This window comes from Lagopus muta, chromosome 6 (assembly GCF_023343835.1).
Source record: "Lagopus muta isolate bLagMut1 chromosome 6, bLagMut1 primary, whole genome shotgun sequence".
In the NCBI taxonomy this organism is placed as follows: domain Eukaryota; kingdom Metazoa; phylum Chordata; class Aves; order Galliformes; family Phasianidae; genus Lagopus; species Lagopus muta.
This window is the reverse complement of record NC_064438.1, coordinates 51,482,522-51,505,537: the sequence shown is the minus strand read 5'-3', so window position 1 is coordinate 51,505,537 and position 23,016 is coordinate 51,482,522. Positions and strand designations below refer to the sequence as shown.

Sequence of the window (23,016 nt, the reverse complement as noted above, 5' to 3'; positions counted from 1 at the left end):
GTACTTGACACAACTGGTTAAATTTCACAGAAACCACATCCTTTTTGTTGCCACTGACAACATAACATTCCCTAACGTTTGATTTCAAGTGGTGCTTTATTACCCAGATGTACGTGTAAATGTACTTCTGAAGAATTTCTGTCTAAAGACACTACAGGAAAGTGCTGTTTTTTCTATTTTTACATAGTACCTACTTATATATAGATATGTGTCGAGTAGAAGCAGGTAGAACACAAGAACCCTATCTGCTCAACATTTACATTATCATATGTCCAGAGGGAAGGCTGCAGAGAGCTGAATATGTGTTCAGTTGAATCTTGCACATGCAAATCGAAGTGTGTTTTTTGGGGTGATTTTTGGGCTGGGAGGTAGGAGTGTGCTTCGCTTACTGCTTTGCTCCTTGAAACGTGTGGCTCATGCCATCTTCCTTGTTCACCTGCTTTGATAAATGCTATATTTAGTTGTCTCTGCCCATCCACTTGAACAGGACAAAAATAACTTCAGTGTAATCCATCCTCTCAGTCCTTTCCTCTCCACCCCTTCCCTCCCCTCTCCTTTCCTGCTGCTGGATTTAAGGCATTCAGTTGTTTGGCTGTGGCAGATTTTTTTGTTTGGTTTTGTTTTCTTTCCTTACAAGAAGGGCTTGTGAGCAGGAGAAAACGTTTATACTCTGCAATAAAACTATGGAGAGTACACAGGCTATCAGAAACACTTCTTCCTCTGTCACAGCTCTTGCTTAGGGGTCAGAGTCTGTGCAGAGTGCATGGAGGGAGGTGAAGCAGAGGGATTGGGAAATGACTTGGATGTGGCATACATCTGTCTGACAAAAAGCCAACCGTGCCAAGGGAGAAATGGACAAAACAAATCGTGTTTCAGTGCTGAACTCTCAGGCTGAACCTAAAGATTGCACAGGAGCAAATCTGCAGATAAGTTTCCGATGGACCTTGACTCCTGTTGTGCAAGTGCTGCGTAGTATTTAGTGCAGAGGAGATGGCTGTGGGTGTCCCTGCTCAGGCTTCTGCTGCATCCCACCACTGAAATGCTCCATTGTAATTAGTGCCTGTCACAAAGCAGTGCTGGCCCAACCACCAGGAGCGGGCAGCTGCCCAGCCCCTTGACTTCAGTATGCTTTAAACACCAAATTACTTAGAAGCAAGTTTGTTCACCTCACTTTGGGTGTTGACTGTTTTTGTCTATGAATTGGAGAAAGAGATCCACTGAACTGACCAAAATGTTTGCTGCCTATTTTATCTAAAATATTATTGTCTTCCACAACGAAGCTGATTGTGATTTGAGGGAGACTGTATTGTTTTGGTGAAACTGCTTTGGGATGCAGCCTGCCAAGTTTTTGTGTATCTGGAGCTGAGTGTTCAGTGTGTTGTTATTACGAACAGACGTATTGTCTGGAGATGGTGGGGCTGCATTTCTTCCCACACACACACACGCACAAACACACACACGGACTTCTAATTTAAGTAATTTTTACTTTGTGTTAAAGGTGATTCTGAGGAATGCGAAGATTTAGGGAAAAGCCTTCAGTCAAGATCATGAAAAACCTTTGCTTGTTTTTGCGTTCATAGAATTGCTGCAGGACAGGATGTCAGAAGGGTTGTGTTTGGAAACTAGTCATAACTTCAAAGATTCACATTCTCCTTTCTTCTTCCTCCTGTGCTCTACAAGCCCAGGAGCAGTGGTGAAGCTCCGACCCAGCAGACATTGCTGGAAGTGTTCAAGGCCAGGTTGCGTGGGGCTCCAGTGTGTGATTTAGTGGGTGGCAGCCAGCCCACAACAGGGTGGGGGGGTTGGAATTGGATGATCTTTGAGGTCTCTTCCAACTCAATCCATTGTATGATGTGGACACAGAAGATGGCAGCCGTGGCGGCACCAGTTGTCGCTTCTCGGCATGACTTCTGTGGTGGGAAGTGTGTTGGGCAGTAAAGAGAAACCACTGACCAAACCCAGTTTGCACTTTGGAACCTAAATCCAGAGTTGATCCTCCAGACCACACGTTTGTTAAAAGGGTGTGCTGCCCTTGCCTGTTTCTGTGCAATGGGATCACATTGGCCCCCATGCTCTGTTCTGCTTTTCAAGTGAAGTTCGCTTTAATTTCTAGGAATGTTAATTCCTTGCTTCAGAAGCACAAATATGCATTTGGAGCCTTTAAAAGGGAGTGGGCCCTGAATTGAAAGTGCACTTCTGCTTCAAGGCATAGCGTAATCCTTTTAGTAGTTTGGATTACTGAGATTGTAGTGGGCAGGCCGGGATGCCTCGCAGACATCTGTTTTTCTGTCTATTGAGTCAAGTCAATATCCTCAAAACTGTAATTTTCACTGTAATGATGGATTACACTTGTCAGAGCGTATAGAGTTTTGTCGTGTGTGCTTAATAAAAAGAAAACAGATTCTCGTGCTTATTTTTGAAGTCAAATACATCTGAACTAAAGCTCAGCGTATGCAAGACAAACTACGCTTTAATTTTACAATTGTCTGATGGGACTTTGCGATTTATTTGTTGTTACTTCCTTAATGATGTTGCAGTCAGAGGCACTGTTTTGCTAAATGTTGTGTAAAAAGTAAATTGTAGCACAGCAGATGTTGGTATTTGGATGGATGTCGGTGCAATGGGGGGACAGCAACAGTCATCTCTGTCAGCTGTCTTCAGACTCCACAGGCCTGCTGTGTGGTTACTTTGGTGTGTAAAAACAGCTCGTTTTGCAACTGGGAAGTTTGGCATTACATTTGGCACAGAGCCATCGAGCTGGGTTTAACGCAAGTGTTTATCCAGCGATTTTCTCAAAATTGGTAACTTGGAGAAAATGTTTATTAAACTTCAGTACAAAGGAAGGGGAAGGGGGAGTTGTAGCTGGATCTTTTCTTTATGAAAAGAAATCAACGTTTGTAATGCTGAGGATTTCTTAATTCCTGCCCCCTCCCTCCCCAACCCTGTCTGCCTTCAGCTGCCCTTTTATCCTTTCAAACCTTTTTGCAGCTTGCTGTTTATAATTTCCTTTTTAAAGATTAAAACAAGGAAGCATAGCAGATGAAATACAAAGTATACAGTGTGCAGTCATTACCTTTCTCTCCGTTCTGTGTTTTGTTGTGGATTAAGTGCAAAGAATTGAGACTGGAAATGGAGCTGCTTAATTACCCTCTCCTCCTGCCTTTCTGTTGAAATTCCACTTGAATCACAGAACGTGAACCCTGATTTGCAGAGCAGCTGATTTTTTGTGTGATAAATTACTGTAGATTTTACCTTTTGGTTAAATGGGAGAATCCCTGAAGGCCACCAAGAATTTTTTGTACAATCCCATCAATACCAGGCATATTTCTTTGTGAAAAAGCAGTTTGGACTGCATTTTTAATGAACGGGGCAGAGGAGAGCAGCAGTTTTGCAAAGCAGCAGCAGTTTTAATCAGATTTTATACCTTAAATTGGGAACCTTTTGATTAAAGATTCATTGGGAAACTCTGTCGTAACAGAGGCATTTAGTTTGGATTAATTTTTCTAATCCATTCCAATATTTTATTGCCCCTGTGATTAAATAATTAAATGCCTTTGTTGTTTGAAATAGATGCTATTCTTTTGGAAAAGGCAATAGGAGATTGGGATTCTCTGGTGAAGGAGGAAAAGTAAGCAAACTAAGAATAGTGACCCAGTGGTGACCCCGTGCTTTGGTAATCTTATAGATGAACAACATTTTTATTACCAAGTATGATATCACGTGGATCCTTTTGTTTTGTTTTATTTGATGATGTTACCAGTAGCTTCCAGTTTCTGTGCCCAAAGGTGGCTTTGTTTAGAAAACCAGAATTTGAAGGAAGTTCTGCCCACTATGAAAATCAATTTAGTTTGCTGTGGATGAATGAAAATTGCAGATTAACTGCTGCAAGTGTGCTGTGGCTGCTTTTTGGAAACTTTTTTTTTTTTTTTGCTTGTGTTGATATTGAAATTATAATCCTGGTCTTATTTTTTCTTTTATTTTCATTGCACAAGTGATGGTGGCGGGGAATAAAAGCAGTAAAGCAAATTTGGGAATAATCTAAACTTTATAGCATCCCCAAAGCAGGGAATGAGCTGAGGTTTCATGGTCAGCCTGACCTTGGAGTTTCTGCTGCAGGAATTGGCTCTGCTTGCCTGTAAAAGAGCAGGGTCATTGCAGTGATGTTATGTGCTCCCTAATAGGCTCTGTGCCAGCTCTGCCTAACTTACCTGTGTGTGTGTGTGAGTGTGTTTAAAGGATGCAGTGCAGCTGCTTAAAATGGTTTACATTGGATTTGGCCATGCTCCAAAAATGAGGTTTTGAACAAGTAGCAATGCTGTGCCCATGGGCTGGGCTGAACCTGCCCCAACCCAGTGCCATCACCCTGCCTGCAGAGACCCAGTGCTGGAAGCATGCAGTACATCTCTTTTTCAGTACCCTCCTCTCAGATGCAGCAGGCTTCAGCCAGAGCAGCTGGGGCTTGGCTCATCCATTCCCCTCACTGCAGCTGGCCTCTGTCCTCTCTCTTTCTCCAGCTCCCCTCCCACCTTGCTGGCAGCAGCTTTTCCAGGGTGGCTTTGCTTGGCTTGACCCCTGCAGAATGGAGGAGCCCCCAGCAGCTGCCGCACAAGGTGTGGCATCAGATCAGGAACTAGACGAAGGAAATGCTGCATCCTAAGCATGTGCTAAGCAGCAAGCTACAAAGTGGGGTTTGCACGTGGGCTTTGCTGCACACGTGCCTGCTCAGCCCACTGCAGAAGTCCCTGAGGCATGAACATTGCCCCACATGACCTTCTTTAGGAATGCTACCCCAGGTGACCTTTAGGTTTTTCATTTTTATGTAAGTTTGAAGCTTTACATATTGCTCTCAAGTGTTCTCCTTCTCATCCTTAATACATGGTTTTCTAACTCTCCTGGACAGCTGCTGTAGTTTTTGCAGGTTTTTCCTCATCTACAAACTTCAAGAGTAGCTGAACCCAGCCAGGCAAGGGACTGTCTTGGTTTTTGTTTTGCTTCTGTTCTTTAGTAAGAAAACAGACATCTGGAATTTTAGCCACATGTTCCTGATGTAACAGGGTAGGGCACTACAGGCTGGGAAGTACCACTCATGCTCTCATCTTCCTGTGCCCATCTACTTATTTTTTTGCTTTTGTGCAGTGTATGCCTTCTATTTTTGCTGCTTGTATTTAATGAACAGTGGCTTTAACATACCAAGAAGCTGTTTCAAGATGCTGTTGCAATATGAAAATTAATTCATGGCAATGCTATCAAGGTAGGTGGGTCTTTATTCAGATGCATCAGTTATTTTTCATTCCTCCTTCTGTAAGAAGCAGATTTTCACATGACTGAATGTAACAAATCTTGCTTAGAGATGCTGTGATGAGCTTATTAGAATGGATGCTTTTGGGGTTCAAAAATGAATAGTCATGTTTATATTAATACACTTCAGTATTAGAGCAGTAAGTTGTGGTACCACTGAAATTCGCCAGGAATTTTGCTTTCTCATTACACTTAAACTCAATGTTTTTGCTGCATATTGTAAATCTAAATAATTCTGATAGTTCTTAGGTGACAGAAATGTGTCTGCCTGAGCTTGTGACCCTGGTGCAGCAGCAGGGTGGAATGCACTCTGCTTCACAGTGATGGCGCATCTCAATCCAGGCCACAAGCTGGCCCTAGCAGATCTCTTCCTGCCCTTACATTCCTTGGTTTCTCTCACCCATGTGCTGACAAAACTGTTTAGCAGTGACAAGGACATAAAAATTCAAGTGGAACTTGAAGGCTGGGTGAGATGACACAATTCTGTGGCTGTATGTTCTAGCTGCTGGCACTTCTTGCAGCTGTGCTGCGTTTTGGGGTGCCTTGTAGGTCCCCTCCTGTTCCCTGGTGCTGGGCAGGCTGTCCCCCTGCCGGCTCTTGCTAAGAGAGGGAAATCCTTGGCGAGGTTTCCTGTGCCTGTGTTGCTTGGCTGAGCTCAGCACCAAGGCTCGGAGGAGCGTTCCCTCTCACATTTCCCAGTGTTGAAGTTGCTTTCATAAATTCACAATATGCAGTTAAGTTACTTTGCCGAATTCCTCTGAATTGAGCCCGGCAGTCTTGTTGCTTATCTGAAGGATACTTCCATTGCTGAGTTTAGGGTAGTGACTCAGTGGAAGTTATCTGAGAATACTAAATTTGGAGGTGAAACCAGGAGGTTGCCATGATAACAAATATTAGGACTTACTTTCTGGGAAGTGCTTCTAATTCTTTCATTGATGGCCGTTAAACGACTGAAGATAAATGAAGCTTTTTATTAGAACTAGCCTGCTCTCGGTTTGTTCTTCCTGGATTTTGGAGACTTGCTAATGAAGAAACGAGAAAGGAAATCCAAATTAGCCCCAATCATATAAGCAGCTCCCCTTTTTTATGCTGCTGCTTATTTTTGTTACTGAAATACTTGCCTGGCTTAGCTCTAAAGCATCTTTTATGGAGTATTTACCCAGTAGCTGTTTGTGTAAATGTTTTAAATTCTGCATTGATTTTTTTTTTTCTTTTCTTGGCACTTTTAAGAAATTTCCTAAAGCACAACGTGGTCATGCCATTACTGGTTGAGTTTGTATTGTAAGTGGCCTAAAAAGACTCTGTGTATTTATTTATGTTGAAAATTAGGACTCAAAATGAGAAGCTAAAGGATAACAATGTGATGTGTTCATATTTTACCCTACATAAAATGCTTATTTGTGAAAGTCCAAGTTCAGTGGCTCAGTTTTTACAAACAGAGCTTGGTTTGATTTGATTTGGTTTCAAACTGCCTCTGAAGTTTGTCCATATCATCTGTTTCAGCAAAGCTGCTGCCATAAATCTCTTCTAATGTCCTTTAGCTTTTTTTTTTTTCCTGCCATTTCTTTACAGTTCCCTAAGGTTTTGATCTGCTTTATGAATGGCACAATGATGCAGGAATGTGAGCCTGGAAGCAGCAGCCCGGAGCTCTTGAGTCCTTGGTGCGGCCCTTCGTGTATGGCTGCATCCCACCAGCTCCCTCCAATTTAGTGGCTTGCCTTGTACAAACCTGAGATTTCAGTGGGGCAGAGTGGGGGAGGAGACCTCAAATCGTTTTTTATTCAATTAGAGGTGCCTTCCTCGAGGACCCTCTGTGTGCTGTGTGTAGGCAGCCTTGGGAATACAAGCTAGAGGTGATACTTTTGGACCTATTTTGTTTAAGATGTGGAAGAGCTTTGGCTTGTGTGTGTTTCATTGCTTTGTCCCTGGTTGCACTGTCCAAAGGTTTCTGCAGAGGACGTTGCTGAGAAACATAACTGAGTATGTCCCATTCACATAAGGCATGCCTGCAGATTAGTATAGGAATCACTGTTGTGGATGCTTCTGCTAAGAGATCAAGTAATTAAATCAGCTTTTAGATGATGTATAGAAAAGCTCTTCCTTGTTCAAATACACCAGGGTGTGGTGTGTTTTGGTGTTGGGTTTTTGTGCTTTGTGTTCTTAGTAGAGATCATAACATCTTGGGAGGATTATGTCACGCCCTTTTATGAATACATTCACTGTGTTTAAGAGCCTGATTCACAGAAGTGCTGATTGTATTAACTTCATGTTGAGCTCGAGGAAAGTTGGAGGAACCTCCTTTATCTAAAGGAAGATATTTAAAAAGTTACAGAGGTTTATTAGCCTAAGTGCTTCGTTAGCTGCTTGTGCTATCTTCCATCATAGTGTCAAGTTAAAAATTACTTGGGGAGAAATAATTGTTCCGAGCAGATTTAATTCAGTTCAGTGAATCTGACACATCCTCTGTCATGTTTATTTATTTATAAAAATGAGAGTTGGGCACCTGTCAAAAGCAGAGGCACACATGATGGCATTTTCTCTTTGTTACAGGAGTGCTTTGTTGTGTTCAATTCTGTAGCTGCTTGCGAGCCTATTACAGCACAGAGCTCTCTCATTGCCTTGGACACCTCGTGGTAGCTTTAAGTCCTTTTGCTCCCACCGCAAGGTAACAGAGATGAAATTCACTCTTAGGTTTTCAGCATGGCTGAAGAAATCACTTCCTAACTTCCTGTAATTTATGTAGCAAGTCCTTAAAACTGCTGTTTTTAATGAAACTTCATTTACATCTTCTCCCACTGGAGACAGCTGTAGGTTAGGACTAGCCTGACTAAGCTGTGCCAAAGGTAGGAGTAAGGAGTTTTTTTACATGCTGATTAATTCTCTTTCATTCCTCTGGGAATATCTGGTATTGCTTAAATTGATTGCTGTAAGCAATATGCCAACATTTTTGACCTTCTAAACTGAAATTCAGCACAAAAAAAAAACCCTCCGTGTTTGAGTTTTACATAACCCTACAGTTGGAATACAGTGGTTTTATGAATAAGATGTCATCGGTGGTGGTGGTGGTGATCTCAGACCCTTTGAAAGAGATGAAATTGGAACGTGGCAGTTGTCCACAAGCAAAGCATTGGGTGACAACCTGATTTTGTTACTCCATAATCTGACTTTTGATCGCTCCCATGGCCTGGCTTCGTCAATCAGAGCATCCGTTCCTTGCTTTCATTAAGGGTTTTAATTCGGAGCTGTTGTGTAACTACAGACTGAGGCACGTTCGTGTGTGTGTATTTTCCTACCCAGCTCACGTATAGCATTGACGGAAGCGAGAGGTCGACGTTATTTGTTGTTTTCCAAAGTTAATTTACAGATGTGGGATGCCAGGTGAAGAGCAACTGCAGCGTGCTGGCTTTGAAGGCGCTGGCGCCGAGTGCGGTGCGAAGATCTCCCTTTGTCAGGCTGAACATTGAATCGCTCCCCTTTGCCCCACCTCCAGCCTCCCTCTTCCTCCCCTCCCTCCCCAAATTCCCCGAAGAGATGATAATGAAGCAGGTGCCATATATCGTAGCTTTGTGCGAGCGTGAGAAACAGCCGCCGCTTCAGAATAGCCGGAGCCGCTCAGGAGGAGGAGGCATTTCTTCTTAACCTGTTGGCAACAACGTCAATCATTGTCCCGTCTCCCGCACTGCGCTGCCATCCAGCTGCATGCGGAGCGGCTCGGCATAAAGCGGGGAGCGGATTTGCGGTGCCCTGAATTAGCTCCTTGTGCCGGCGGGGTCCCCGCCGGGGCGGCTGCAGACGGGCTGCTGACTCAGGCTTGACCTCCCCATTGGGGAGCACCCGGGGCTGCAGTCTGAGCCGCCTCATTGAGATGCAGGGCACGGGCGACGCGGCCGCAGCTGTACGCTGGAGGCGAGGACTGAGAACTCATCCAGAGTGACCAAGAAAAAAAAATAATCAAAGAACTGGCCCCCTTCTGTACTCCTCTGAATAGGCAGACAGAGCAGAGGTCCTCCTCTCTCCGCGAGCGTGTTGGGAAAGACATTAGCGTGCCCTGTTGTTTTTTTCTTCTTTCCTAAAAAAGCTACCTCAAACCTGGCGCTGTTTTGAAACCTCTTGTTTTGACAGTTTGTGGAGGCGGGGGGGAGGAAGAGTGCTGCAGCAGCCCAATGGATGGCTGCGCAGCTGTTTGAAAAATAAAAAGTGGATTCAGATTTTTCGTTTGGGTCGCTCTCGCCCTGCTTAATTGTTTCGTATCAAGTATTTACGATCCAGAATCGGCTCCCTGTGCTTGGGAAGGGTGTGCTTCTGAGCGCTTTAGAAATGCAAAGGAGAAATTCGAGCCCTGCTTTCTTTTTGAAATCTGTTTTGATTTCAGCTCGTTTGCCAGTGAGCGGACACTGATTTGCTCAGCCAGCAGAAACTAACTGTAAATCCACCTTCCTCTTTCCAGACATGCCAGCGTGCATGAGATGGCAGCTCCTGAAAGCTTCACGTCTTGAGGGAAGCTGGCATCTGCGTCAGGGAAGCCTTATTAGGCAGACAGGGTGCAGAGCACTCTCCGCTGCCATTGAAGTTTTAGAACTGACTCAGTCTGTCTCTGACCAGTGGCACATGAGCGCCGCGCTTGGCACAGCCCTCGTGTCTCGCTCGGCTGGCTGTGTGCTGCGCGATCAAGGAATGCAACGCGTTCAGAGCGTGTGGGAACGGACCAGAGGCTTGCATAACTTAAAGCCCTTGTATTTTGAGTGTTACCTTTAATTGTAATTAACGATGCCGCTTTTGGTGCTCAAAGCAGAATATAGAATGCATTATTTATCCATAGATTCGCAGTAGCCGATAGAGCATGCTTAATATAACTGAGACCTCGTTGTTGCTCGGTGTTGCTGGGCTTGTTCTGGTTACTTTGGGGCATAAGAAAGTTAACAGCAGGTCCAGGACTTCTGTAAATATCAAGGGTATCGTTGGATGCTGGCTTGGTTAACCTAATGATTTTTTTAAACCGTTGGTATGTATGAGTTGATTAAAAAAATAAGCAACGATTCCTTAAGTGTAGTCTGTTCCGAATTAAAGGGTGTGGCGTTGGCTTTGAATGAGCTTGATGCAGCAACAAGCATGCAGCAGTTGGTAAATAAAGATGGATTTTCTTTTGTTCTGCTGGTGCTTGCTGCTCATTATTCTCCACTTACCCCGTAAGCTTCCCAGGGAGTGGCAGCTGTTTCTGATGTTAGACACTCTATCAGTGGTAGACAGCTCCAGATTCGGTGAGATACTGTTGGGGAGAGCAGAGGAAAATAACCTAACCCTGCATTATTGTAAATCCTCAGCAGAATTAACTTTTCATGAACCAGAGGAGTTTTGTGTTTGACTTTCCAAAATATTCAGGCGTAAGTTTGCTCTGCAGTACGTGTGACTGGGAAAAGCTTCTTTGGCATGAGGTGGATTTACATTCTGAGCGTGTATTAAGTATTTTAATATGCAGTGTGTGGGGGCAGACACAAAGCAATAAAGTGAAATCAGTCTATAACGGTCTTGGTGTGTATTTGCAGATATGTACAGTTTGGGAATCTTTGCAACTTGAAAATTGCTTTGAGTAAACAGAACGACACATAAAGGTTTTAAATAATAAAGCCGGCGTGTTATAGAGGAGTCTGTTTGATTCCAGGATTTTATATGTAGGATTTACAACTCATGCTTTTGCTTTTCTGTCTCTGCAGTGTTAGCATTCTGTTACTGAAAACAAAGAAGGCTCTGCCAGGGCATTACACAAGCAGTGAATCACAGAGGAAAAAATGTTTTGCTTTGTAAATTGTTCACTTTTCCATGGTGGATCATTATTATTATTATTAAGTGTTGTCTAATAGAATCTGCCACACATGCTTGTGCTTACTCTGTCTGTTTCTTCTAGAGAAACAACATAGCTAATGCCATGAGTGACTTCAAGCAACTTCTTGCTTTTATTATTCTTAAAACCGCAACAGGAACAAAAATCACAGGACAAAAATCGAAACAGTTCAGTTCGCTCTTCAGGCACGGCGGCTTAATGAGGGAGGAAAAGGTGTTTTTTGGTCAGGTTGTAGAAAGTTTGTAGTGTTTCTGCTGATTTAGTTACTAAAAAGGATGTAAAGTTGTTTCTTAAGAATATTCACTTTGTATGTTTTGTTGATGACTTTCTTGGTGAATCTGAATTTCAGAACAGAAGAATGAGAGTTAGGTCCAACTTGTCTATAAGATCAGATTAACAAGTAAACTGATTGGGGTGTCACAAAGAAGGCACTGGCATGCTGCTGCAAGGTGCAGGAGTGTAACCTCAGAGCTTGTTACATAATAAAATGTACACTGCAGATGCTGCAGTGTGCCTCATACTGTCCTTGGCAAGAGCAATAATCAATAATGTGTAAGCTTGCCATGTTGCAGCATTCATTATGTTCCAGACGTGGAAAAAGCAGTTTATTTACTTATTTACAAATTGAAAAGTTAGATGAGGAACCTGAACCAGCTAAAGCAATAAGTGAACGAAGGTCCAAGAGGAGTGGTTCTTGTGAAATGCTAATGGACTGCTTGGTCTTTTGTTTCCAGTGAAAGGTAAATGATAGACTTGTACAACAGTGGAGTCACAGAACGGTTTGGGCTGGAAGGGACCTTAAGAGCCCACCCCGTTCCATCCCTCAGCTATGGGCTGGTTGTCTCCCATCAGATGATGCTGCCCAGGGCCCCATCCAGCCTGGCCTTGGGCACCTCCAGGGATGGGGCAGAAAGAGTGAGTGTGGAGGATGAGTGTGTGGAATATATGGAATACACCATGATAAGGACTATGTGATTAATCCTGTTAGGTGATGTATTTCTAACAGAAACAGATCAGTGGAATAAAGCTGTAAGAAAGTATTAGAGCCAAACTTAAGCCTCTAATAAAACATAAAATAGGATAAGGGAGAGGAGGAGACTCTTGTGAAAGTAGAGTGTGATTTGGTGTAAAAATATGCATATTTCACTGAAAATAACCAGGTATTATTTTCAGAATATCTTAAAAAAAAAAAAAAAAAAAAAGTTCACGTCTCCTGTAAATACAGACTAGGAAGGTGCGTAATGTACAGCAGGCAAGACTCTAACACTCTCTAACTTGCCCGTCATGTAGTTGGTTGTTAGTTTTTTTTCTTTGTTTGGTTTTTTTAACACACCATCCAGTGTGGATTTAGTCATAAGCGTAGGCATGTGATGGAGAAGGAAGGCCTAGCTCTTCTGGGTTTGCTTAGGTCAAGAGAAGAAAACACCAATGTGGAAGGTATGTTGCAGAGTCCCGACGGCTGCCTGCCCGACCCGCTTACCTGGCAGAGCTCTCCGGAGGCACTGGGCCAAGCGCATTCTGTTTTCTTATTCCTGTAGTCCCATCTGGGGTGTAATAGTAATGAGATTGGAGTAATCTCACTGATCTGGGCTGAGTTGGATTGATAATTTAAATGTGAAAGGCTGCATAATCTCCTACTGACCCCAGAAAGTTCTCAGCTTTTAATTAAGGTCAAAATCAAGAAGGTGACAACAAAAGCTCCTACATTTACTGCCTTGCCTATAAACGCCAGGACAGTGCTCTAGGTGAGTCCTTCTGAAATTCCTGTAGTGACACAGACATTTTTGTAAAGCTCTTCTAGGTCAGTATAATACTTGCAGCTGCAACTGATGTCTTTAAAAGAAATACTGCATAGGTTTGTGTCTGTTTCTTTTACTCTCATCAGTTTTGACTGAGCTGTTGGATCAGTGCAAACAGATATTTTTTGAACGGCAACTCAATAAATTTTTGTTTCTTGCTTTAGAATAGAAAGTTAAAGGCCTAACCAAGGGCTAAAAACTTGAAAGCAACAGTCAGGATGCAAGTGGCACCAGGGAGAATAGCAGGTTGCTGTAGCCAGTAAATTTAAGGAGCTCTTTCTTCTCCCTGCTCTTGGCTGCTGCTAGAATTGCTTACTGGCAGGTGAAACAGCAGACAGTGGGTGCTGGGGAGGTGCTCAGACCTGCTGCTGCTCACCTGAGCGATGCTTGGTGTCTGATCTGCTCCCTCATCCTCTCCCTGCTGTTGATCAAACAGACAAACATAAAACCCTACTGCAGGGAGAAGGCTGCAGCTGCTGCCCAGCTGTGGGTGGTTTGCAGTGACAGCTTTGGTTTGTTTTCTCTCTTCTAAATCAGTTGTTGGTAGGGATGGGCAGAGGTGAAATGTGGCCTGTACTGTGGGTTGAGTAGCACCTGGAGTGAGGCTTCTGTGATTCAGCTGTGTAGAAATGTTACCTACAGATCTGGGAATAGCATGGGCAGGCAGCACAGGGGGAACTGATGCACACTGACTCCCAGAACAGATGTAGGTGGAACTCCAGACTGCCATCCTTGAAGCCCACTTGAGGAGCTCTGATAACTCACTTGAGGTTTTAATCAGCACTTTTCTTCAACTGCTGAAGTTTCAGAACATGGCTGTGATAGTCATCAACTAGTATCTGCTCAGTGTTACCAAGTGAGCAGTAGCACAATGCGGTCAAGGGATCCTCTCTAAAATGAAAGGTGGGGTGTATTTCAGAAGAGATGCTTATTTTCTTGTTTGTGGTGGCTGTACATCACCCAGTGTTTTCTCCTTTTGTATTGTGATATATCATCTCATGTTTCATGCTTCAGATGTTGTGAGAGGAGTGAGTGATGTTATGTAACGTAAGCAGAGAATTATCTTTTTATGTTCTAAAAATGACTGTTGGTTTGATAAAGCAGTTGACTAATTAGTAAATTACCCATTGTTGTTTAAAATACTTGCACTGCAAAATGTAAATGAAAAAAATTTCTCCACTTGTCAGTATGAAAAATGACAATAGCAAAAATAATACATAGGACATCTGCTCTGATTTTTTAAAAATTTAAAATGCATTTAAGGCAGATGTTGTAGAATTTGAATGGAAATAGGAATAGATAGAAGAACAAAACAGAGCTGTTTACCTTTTGTGAAGTCCCATTCTTATGGGTAGCATCACTAAAAATATCTGACTCAGTGCTTGTATTTTTCCACTGCTCGTATCAGAATGAACTGAATGTTCTTAAAGCTGCTGCTATGTCAGGAGTTTGAGTTTCAATACTTAAAAAAAAAATACATAGATTGGTGAATCAGTGTTGTGGGGTGTTTTGATGATATCTTTCTTTTCCCACTTGTTTTTTGCAGGAGAATACATCAAAACATGGAGGCCTCGGTATTTTCTTTTAAAGAATGACGGCACGTTCATTGGCTACAAGGAGCGACCGCAAGATGTTGACCAACGAGAATCGCCTTTAAATAACTTCTCAGTAGCTCGTAAGTGGTTTTAGGTGCTCTCTCATCCAGTTTGGGGGCTGAAATCCCAGTCATAGCCCTGGGAATCTGCATCAGTAATGTTCAAGTCTGCCCAGACTGATATATCTAATCTAGATTGAAAAAAAAACAAACACAACAAAACAACACCATGTTTCTCAGTAATGACTGTGTAGGTTTGATGCTGTAGGGGTTTTGAAGTTTTCTACTGATTTTCGTTCTCTGGTTGTAGAATAAACAGGTTTACTTGTTGCTGTTTTGTTTGTCTGTTATTCAGCAAGTATTAACCAAGTGTGTGGTACTTGGCAAGTAGGCACAGCCAAAGTATTTCAGCCACCAGATCTGGATGCAAGGGGCACTAATATCAATTGAAATTATTTGACTGGTAGTATAACACGGAACAAGCTCTGGTTTTAATAAAACACGCTCGTTTTTTCTTCCTTTTGAAAACAAAACCACATTTCTTTTTTTAGAGCCAACAGAAAGGTTTGCTAATAATAATATCTTCTAACCTCTGCACTCTGTCCTTTGCAAACATTGCCATCTTTGCTCAGGTGCCACAGATAGAAGAACCTGAGGAACATTTCCTTTTCTTGCTCCTGTTTTTAACCTTTCTCTTCATACTTCCAGCTTTTATTTTCTCCAGTTCTTGATCTTTCCTCTCTCTTGCCTGTGTCTCATTTCACTGCTTAAAAATAGATCACTGTGGCACCTGTTATTAGCAGTAATCTGTTTCTGATGACTACTGGAAGCAGAGCTGTGCAGAGAGAGGCACAGGGCATTTTCCTTCTTGTTACAGGAATGCATGGGATTCATCTTGTCATAGAACCATAGAGTTGTTAAGGTTGGAAATGACCTCCAAGATCATCCAGTCCAACATCAACCCATCCCCACCATGCACACTAAAACGCGTCCCTCAGGGCCACATTTACCCTTTTCTTGACAATTTTCAGGCTGAGATGTTTGAGCAGGTTTATTTTGAAGCACCTTTGGCTGTGCAGCACCAGGCATTAATGCAAACGTTAGTTTTCTCTGGTAGTGACAAATATACCTGTTGGGAGTGATGATAGGGAAAGCAATGGGCGTGCTGCTGTTGCCTGGTGTGCTCCAGTGCAGGATGCCAGGAGAGTTTAGGGGAATTTTGCCTCATTTTAGAGAGAGTTGTCTTAGAATTTTTACTGCACTAATGACATGGCGCTTTCCCCTTTGGGTGGGTATATACTTAAGGATCAAGAAGGTAAAATAACAGTGGCGGAAAGCTGTGAATTCATAAATTAATTCAGCACTTGGTCTGTAGCCAGAGGCTTTTACCAAATGCACTTTCTGCAGGACGCTTCCCTTCTGTTGCTGCTAACTGCATTACTTACAGTAATTATTTACTGCAGATCACTGCTAAGGAATAAAAAAGGACGTCTGTTGCCTTCCCTTTGTCCAAGTTGCTTTCAGAAAGAGTTAACTTAGATTGATTTTCACAACAGAAATATGTTGCTTTTTTTGGCAAATTGAGCTTGTCAGTCTTGGCATTTATATATAAACAAGTTTGTTGCCATGGTATCAGAGCATTGTCAAAAAGATGAGACACATGCCTGTACAGTGAGGTACCCCAGAAGAAGGACTGCAGGGAGGGATGGGTGGAAGGATGTTCTTAGCAGGATGTTCTCCTATCTGGAGAGCCAGTAGCAGGTCGGGAAGACCTCGATGCTCATGGGGACGGGCTCCTCACTACAAGTCAGTACTGTGCTGTGGATCTCGCTGAAGCAGCTGTTGCCTCACCAGGATTTAATTTTTCATATAGGCACTGGCATGCAGTGTTGTTAGCATCTGATGTGTGGTTCCCTTCTAGGTACCCTCCACACTTGCATTACTCGGGTTTGTTTTGCACCACAAGTCTTCCCTTTGAACCTGCTTGCCTTGTGCTTTCACTTGAGTTAACTTGTCGAGTTCATGTGAGTCAATTGGAGCAAGCTCTGCAGGAATTCTCAGGCCAGAGTGGCTCTGCACTGCAGAGGATGCCTGCAGAAGGCTTGTGCCAGTGGAGCTGGGGTGGCTTCAGCTTAAACGTTCTGTAAAAATTGATCCTTTCACTTTCCTTTTCTTTTTCTTTTTTTTTTCTCCTCATCATGGTAGCCTTCTTTTTTTTTTTTTTTTTTTTTTTTTTTTTTTTTTTGTTAATCAGTGAGAGAGAGCTTTTTTTTTGTTGTTTTTAATGAGATGGCAGGCTGTCCCTGTCAGTCTGTTCTTTGGAAGGGGTCCCATGTTTCTGATTAAAAATTTTACCCTTTTCTGCTCTAAAATAATGTTGGCTTGCTTTAGCTTTGCAACTAGAAGTTATTTTTTCTGTTTTTCTGTCCACAACTAAGAGACTCTTCTCATTAGAAACGTAAAATTCATATTAATTCATATTTTATCAATCCATGAAAAGTAGAGATATTGAAATCGGGAGAAAACAGTGAAAGGTAGTAACATTGTCTAATAATGCTGTATCTTTCCCAGTAGCAGTTATGGAGAAAGCAATAACAATAAATGCAAAATGTACTTTAATTTTGCAGGATTTTTTTATGTGCTTTACAATCGTCTTTACCTCAGGCCTTCTCCCTTCAACCTACAAGGATTTTGAAATCCTTGAAAACTTGTTTAAAAAGCCCATGTGATAAAAAAAAGGAATCACTTTATATAAAAATAAATAAATAAACCTCTACTTCTCATTTAAAACAGCTGAGTATCTGTGTTTGAAGTTGAATGATATGCATATGTAGTTTATTTTACCTGGATGTTACCTACTCACCTACTGGTGATTTTTTTTTTCCCAAACTTGTGAAAGATGGTACTTGAGCACTAACTGTGATTTCTAAGTCATACCTGTGCCCGTGTGAAGATAGATGGAATAGAAATGCTGGTACCTAGATAGTTAGTTATGCTCCAGACACCCTGCAGATAAATAACCAATAGAGTGTTGTAAATCTGTTAGGTAAGTAGCCTTCGTACTGATTGTAATCTCAGATTACCATGCATGTTTGCCCATTAGGTTATAAGCTCTTAAAACTGGATAGCTGAGAAGAGCAGTGTATTGTGATAAACAGCACAGAGAGAGAAGGGCTGTTCCTTTTAGGAAGAAGGGATTATTTCTCTGGCTGTCCAAAAGGAGGGTGGACTGCAGTGGTTTTGTTGCACAGCTGAAAACATAATTGCTCAACAGTGAGTGCTCCTTTTGGGAGAGGACTGGGTATCTGCAGTCAGGCATTTATCACAGGGCACAGTATGGCCAGATCTGTAGGCACATTTTCTGAGTCTGCTGCTATTCCAGCCACTTAAATGTAGGTCTCTAACTCAGGGCTCCCACCTCCTGACTTTGGCCATGCTGAGCTATTTGGCAGAGGGGATCTGCTCAGTGATGCTAGAATATAAAAGCACCTCAACGCAGTATTCCTTTTTGAATTCCAAAGTCTTATTTTTTCACCTTTGTTACTTTCCAACTTGCTTTTTTTATTTTTATTCTTTTTTCCCCATCTCTTTCCTTAAAGAAACCAAACCAGGAACGGGAAGGGTGCCTGACATTATTGGTTTAAAGTGTGATGTCATTATATAGGGAGCAGAGTTTGACACTTTCATTGCAAGTAATCTGCCTTTTAGCTTAAGTGCTGGTGAAGCAAATATTGTGACATTTTAGAAAGTCACTGGGATAATACTAAGTGTCTTTCAAACACAAAATGGTAATTTACATTTGAATGCCTTGGTGTCTATTCCTGTTAGGAACAATTTCTCTGTCCTACTTACTTTAAAAGACCAAACACCAGGAAAGAATCAAGAGGTTCTTCAGAGCAATTTAAATCATTTTTAACAGGCTGCTGTTTATTTGTTACAAATGAAGGATATGTATGCTGTCCTGTCTGACAGGAAAAACTGCCGTCAAAGTGAGTAAATGACCATCAGCCCGTAGATGAAATGTGAATGTTTTTATACAGCAGAACCCCAGATGTGCCATGAATCAGACCTGGTATTATGTGGAGTCTGTATTTGTGGTCTGCTATAGCAGTGCCTGTTGCTGTACATGATAATAGGAGACAACTTTGGTGCTTCTTGTGCTTACCAACTACAATAAAGAGTACAGAGTTGGTTCTAAAAGTAGGAAAAAACCCACTGCTTCCTAACTTGAGTGATAAAATCCATGAGCTGGTTCTTCCCATATGCAGCAAAGTGGAAGCTACAAATTTTTTGAAACCTGTCATGTACAGCCCTTACACTGGTAAAGCAAGTTAAAAATAAAGCCTTCTGCATTTTTTCTTATGTGCTGTTATGATTGAGCAGGGTAATTAGACAGCATATTGTTCACTAAACAAAACATTTCTGTGTGACATACTTGAATTATAGTGGTTATTAACTGACAAATCTCTATTATTCGTCTTGCTGTATGCATTAAAGATTGCTGGATCAGCAGGCTTAACAGATATCGATGAACATTGCTGACTTGAGGGAAGAGCAGTGCTATTTATTTGGTCCCCTTCTGTGACAGACATCTTCTGTGGGTTATTGGGCTGAAATTAAATGGTTAAAGTTTACAGCTCGTGGTTAAATCGAAGTATCTATGCCACTTATTCAGGGTATTTATTCTGAGGCACTGAATATGCATCTAAAGGCTGTTGTAAAAAAGTAAGCAAGCAACACCTCTCAGTTTGTTTCCTTATCATGTTGTACTGGTGGGGTAAGTACAGTAAGAGTTTTGGATTTGCAGAAGATTAGAAATAGCCTTGTTTTCTTTTGTAAGACTTCAGCCAAATTCAGTATCTGTCGTGTCTGCATTGTGCAGTTTCATAGAGGACAGTCCCAGCCTTCATCTAGTTGTGTAAAGCAGTCGGGCAAAAACAGGAGATACAGCAAACAAAAAAAAGAAGAGCAGCTTAGCTAAGGTGGCAGATCTGGGAGCAGTTAAATTGCTCAGAACAGGGCCTACTGGGCTGTGCCAGGTCCTGCAGTTGTGTTCAGCATTAGTGGCCGTACTGCAGAAGATGCTGGAGGTGCTGGAAGGCAGAATACAGCACTCTGGAAGCATGACCACTTTGTTTTGTGGAAGTCCTTTAATCTCGGTGAATAAAGGAGTGCTGTTTATCACACTAAAACCTTTTCATGACTCATTAATAAACTTTCTCTTACCTAATTGCTGTACTTTAGTAGGATGCAGTATAACCTCAGCGTGCTATTGAAGAAAAATTAGATTTTCTTGTCATGAAAAATGCAAAGTTACTCATTGAAAACCTTATAATTCCAGTAGCAAATGAGGCACGAAATATATTGCCAAAATACAGCACCCAAAAACACTGGTGGTAAATATTTTATCTGGGTGCTAATTAAGAGCTTGAATTTAAAACTGAGCACTCTAAATTTTCACAATAATAAAATTAGCCTAACGATACCGGTGGATCCCTACTAATGTGGACCGTTAATCCACATTAATAATCTGGCCATATCCTGTCCTCATCTTGTGCATAGCTGAATGTGTTCGTAGCTCTGGCAGGAAGCAGAAATTTCTCCTTGCCTTTTGAGTGCCTTCCTTTCACTTGGAAGTTGATTTAGACCCTGAAGACCAAATCACAGTTTGTGAGTTTGTGGTTTCATGAACTGCTAGGAAGAATCATTAATGGAAGAACACTTCTCCCATTATCCTTCTACTCACTTTATTTTGAGTTTGCTTGAAGAGGAACTTTGTAATTAGCACTGGATTTTATTTTAATATAAATCTGGAAACTGTAGTGCCTTGGCTTCTGCTGTCATTTAATCAACCTTCTTCTGATTTGGTTTGGTTTTGGCTGCTTTATAGTTTGTGTACCCTTGATCAGGTGCCCAAATTTGAAGGGTAAGCACTCATCATATCCTACAAAGCTTAAAACAGAAGATGTGTTTATTTTACTTAAAAATAAGTAAATCATTCTCAGCTCTTCAAGGGGCATTTTTATGAAGAATGTGGTATTTTTGAATGTGGCCACGTTTCCTCAGAGGTTCGAGGTGCTGTTTGGATGCTGACAGGGATGACAGTCCATGCAGCTGAGCGCAGCTCTCTGTGTGCTGGTTGCAATGGGGTCTTTTCTGAGGGGTTGTTCCCTCTAATGTTTGAGGGCTGAAATGCTTTCTGCCAGAGTCTAATCTCCATCAGAGCGATGAAAAATGACTGAATACACTTTCCAGCAACTCCTTGAAAGCCAAAGGCTGGATTTTGTGTCTGGAACATCAGAGGGTGGGAACGTAGAGGCTTGGCTTTAATTTCAGTGGATGTAATTGCTGTGCTATCAGCTGACTTTGTCCATGTGTTGGTGGATGACCTTTGGAGTGTAGGATCTGTGTCTGAATGGTTTCTGTGTCATCACAACGCCTTTCTACTTACCTCTCCAGGCAGAGCAAACATGGAGCCTTTCTAAGCAGAATTCGTTCTCAGTGCTGCTTAGATTACTATCTCACAAGCTATTTATTGGTTTCATCAACACAGTAAATTGTTTCAAGTTGCCTAAAGAAGTACTTACAGAGATTTCAATGGCTGATTAATTGCAACAGTTTGCTAGATAAGAATAAAGACAAATGATTATTTAAACCTGCTTATGTACCATGACTCTTTCTTCCTTGATTGTGGTAGAGTGCCAGCTGATGAAGACAGAACGACCTAAACCAAACACATTTATCATTAGATGCCTCCAGTGGACCACAGTAATTGAAAGAACATTTCATGTGGAGACTCCAGAGGAGCGGTATGTTTCATTCATATTTAATACATAAAACTACTTGCACAAGCAGATGTGAGTGTTCAGCATTAGCAGTAAGTCCTTTCCTGAAGCTCTTACTTACCAGGTGATGCACATCTAGACTGAAAAGTAACAATTTTTGAGCGTCTCAGGTTTAGTTTGTGTTGTAGCACAGAAGGTTCCTTAAAGAGGGGTTGGCTTTTAAGTAGGATATTGTCTGTCACTGAAATGATGTTGGTTTGGATATCCAAAAAAGCCAGGTGTATGTCTGTACCAGCACACAGGTAATTATTTCTGGAAGGTTAGGCTTCATTTCTTACTGGGAACTATGTGGTATGTGAAGTGTTTCTGACTTGGGAGTTTCAGGAAGGATGAACACGAGTGAAAGAGATGCAAGCAAAGTTGAGTTGTGTCACAATGCTGACCTTTTAATTTCTTTTCAGACTCCTTGTTTTTAAAGGAAAAAATGTTAATAGTATCACTGCTGATTGCTAATGTTTTATGCAAATTAGATAATAAAGGTGATAGTTATCTGCTGCAGGTGCAGATTTCTATTTCAGCTGTTAGGAAACAAAGCTAAGAGCATGCATCCTGTGCTCTCGTCATTAGAGAATTGATCTCTTAGCTCCTAACAGAAGAGACTTCCAGCACAGCTACTCTACAACTACGGAGTATTTAAATATTTACTTGCTCTTCAGGAACTGAACTTAAATTATTCCAGTATCATTGCCCTAGGGGAAGGAGTATTTTAAAACCAGGGTCCTCCCTAGATATAACACTGGTATGTGTCTGATTTTAATGTTCCTTGCTTTTTTGTCCTGTAGCCTTTATGTGTAGTGATTTAAAGACACTTCTTGTTTATCGCTTTTGATTCTATCACAGTATTCAGAAGAAAGTGAAATCAAATTAAAGCAAAGAAAAATAAACTGGTCCTTGTTTTGTTTAGTAGCTTTGCAGTCACTGACCCTAAAGTGAGTGAATAACAGTTTCCACTTGGGGAAATTTCAGTCTTGTTTTGTTCGCTCCTAGCCAATGGAGTCAGCTCGGTGATGCTTCAGATCTTGGGCATTAGTCACCTCTGTTGTGTACACTTGAGATGTAAAAGCTGAAGGTGAAATTCTGGTATCCCAGAAATCAGAGATCAACTTCAGGAAGGCCACGATCTTAACTAAGTCAGTAATAAGTCCTGAAACAGAAGCAGAGGTAGCCTTTAGCTTCTCTCTGCCAGTTCTGAATAACAAACATTTTAAATGAAGGACTACATTTGTGATTTTTAGTGAAGGAGTCTCTGCTGGGAGCATAGGAGAACATCCAGAACTTCCTATGTTTAGCATTACCTTACTGCCCCAGAGAGGGCTGGATAGCATATGCTGAAGAGCCTTTTGCAGACACATCACATAGAAGAGGTGATTTTTAAATTTTTTTTTCTTTATCCCCAAATTGGTGATTCTGTACAGCTGTCTTACCTCTTGGAGATGAGGGAAGATTTCCTAGATTTCTCCTGGATCTGTAAAGTAGAAATGGATGCTGTATTAGTCAGGCAAAATCCCCCCAAAAACCTGAATGGGCCATAAAGAATCTTACACGTAATCAGTGCAGATTGTATTAGAATCTTATGTCAGGTACTTTTTCTATGGACTTCAGTCCCTGTGTGGAATACTTTGCTTTTTTCATCCAATAAAA

General features: G+C 41.8%; 1 protein-coding gene across 2 annotated transcripts in view; it reads left to right on the top strand.

Annotated features, from left to right (window-relative positions):
- AKT1 (AKT serine/threonine kinase 1) overlaps nucleotides 1-23,016 on the top strand; it is a 71,939-nt gene that overhangs the window by 23,329 nt on the left and 25,594 nt on the right. For both annotated transcript variants that reach the window (XM_048948020.1, XM_048948021.1), the window contains exons 3-4: nucleotides 14,483-14,611; nucleotides 21,228-21,339. In XM_048948020.1, the coding sequence (XP_048803977.1) occupies nucleotides 14,483-14,611; nucleotides 21,228-21,339 (241 nt within the window). The remainder of the gene's footprint in view (nucleotides 1-14,482; nucleotides 14,612-21,227; nucleotides 21,340-23,016) is intronic.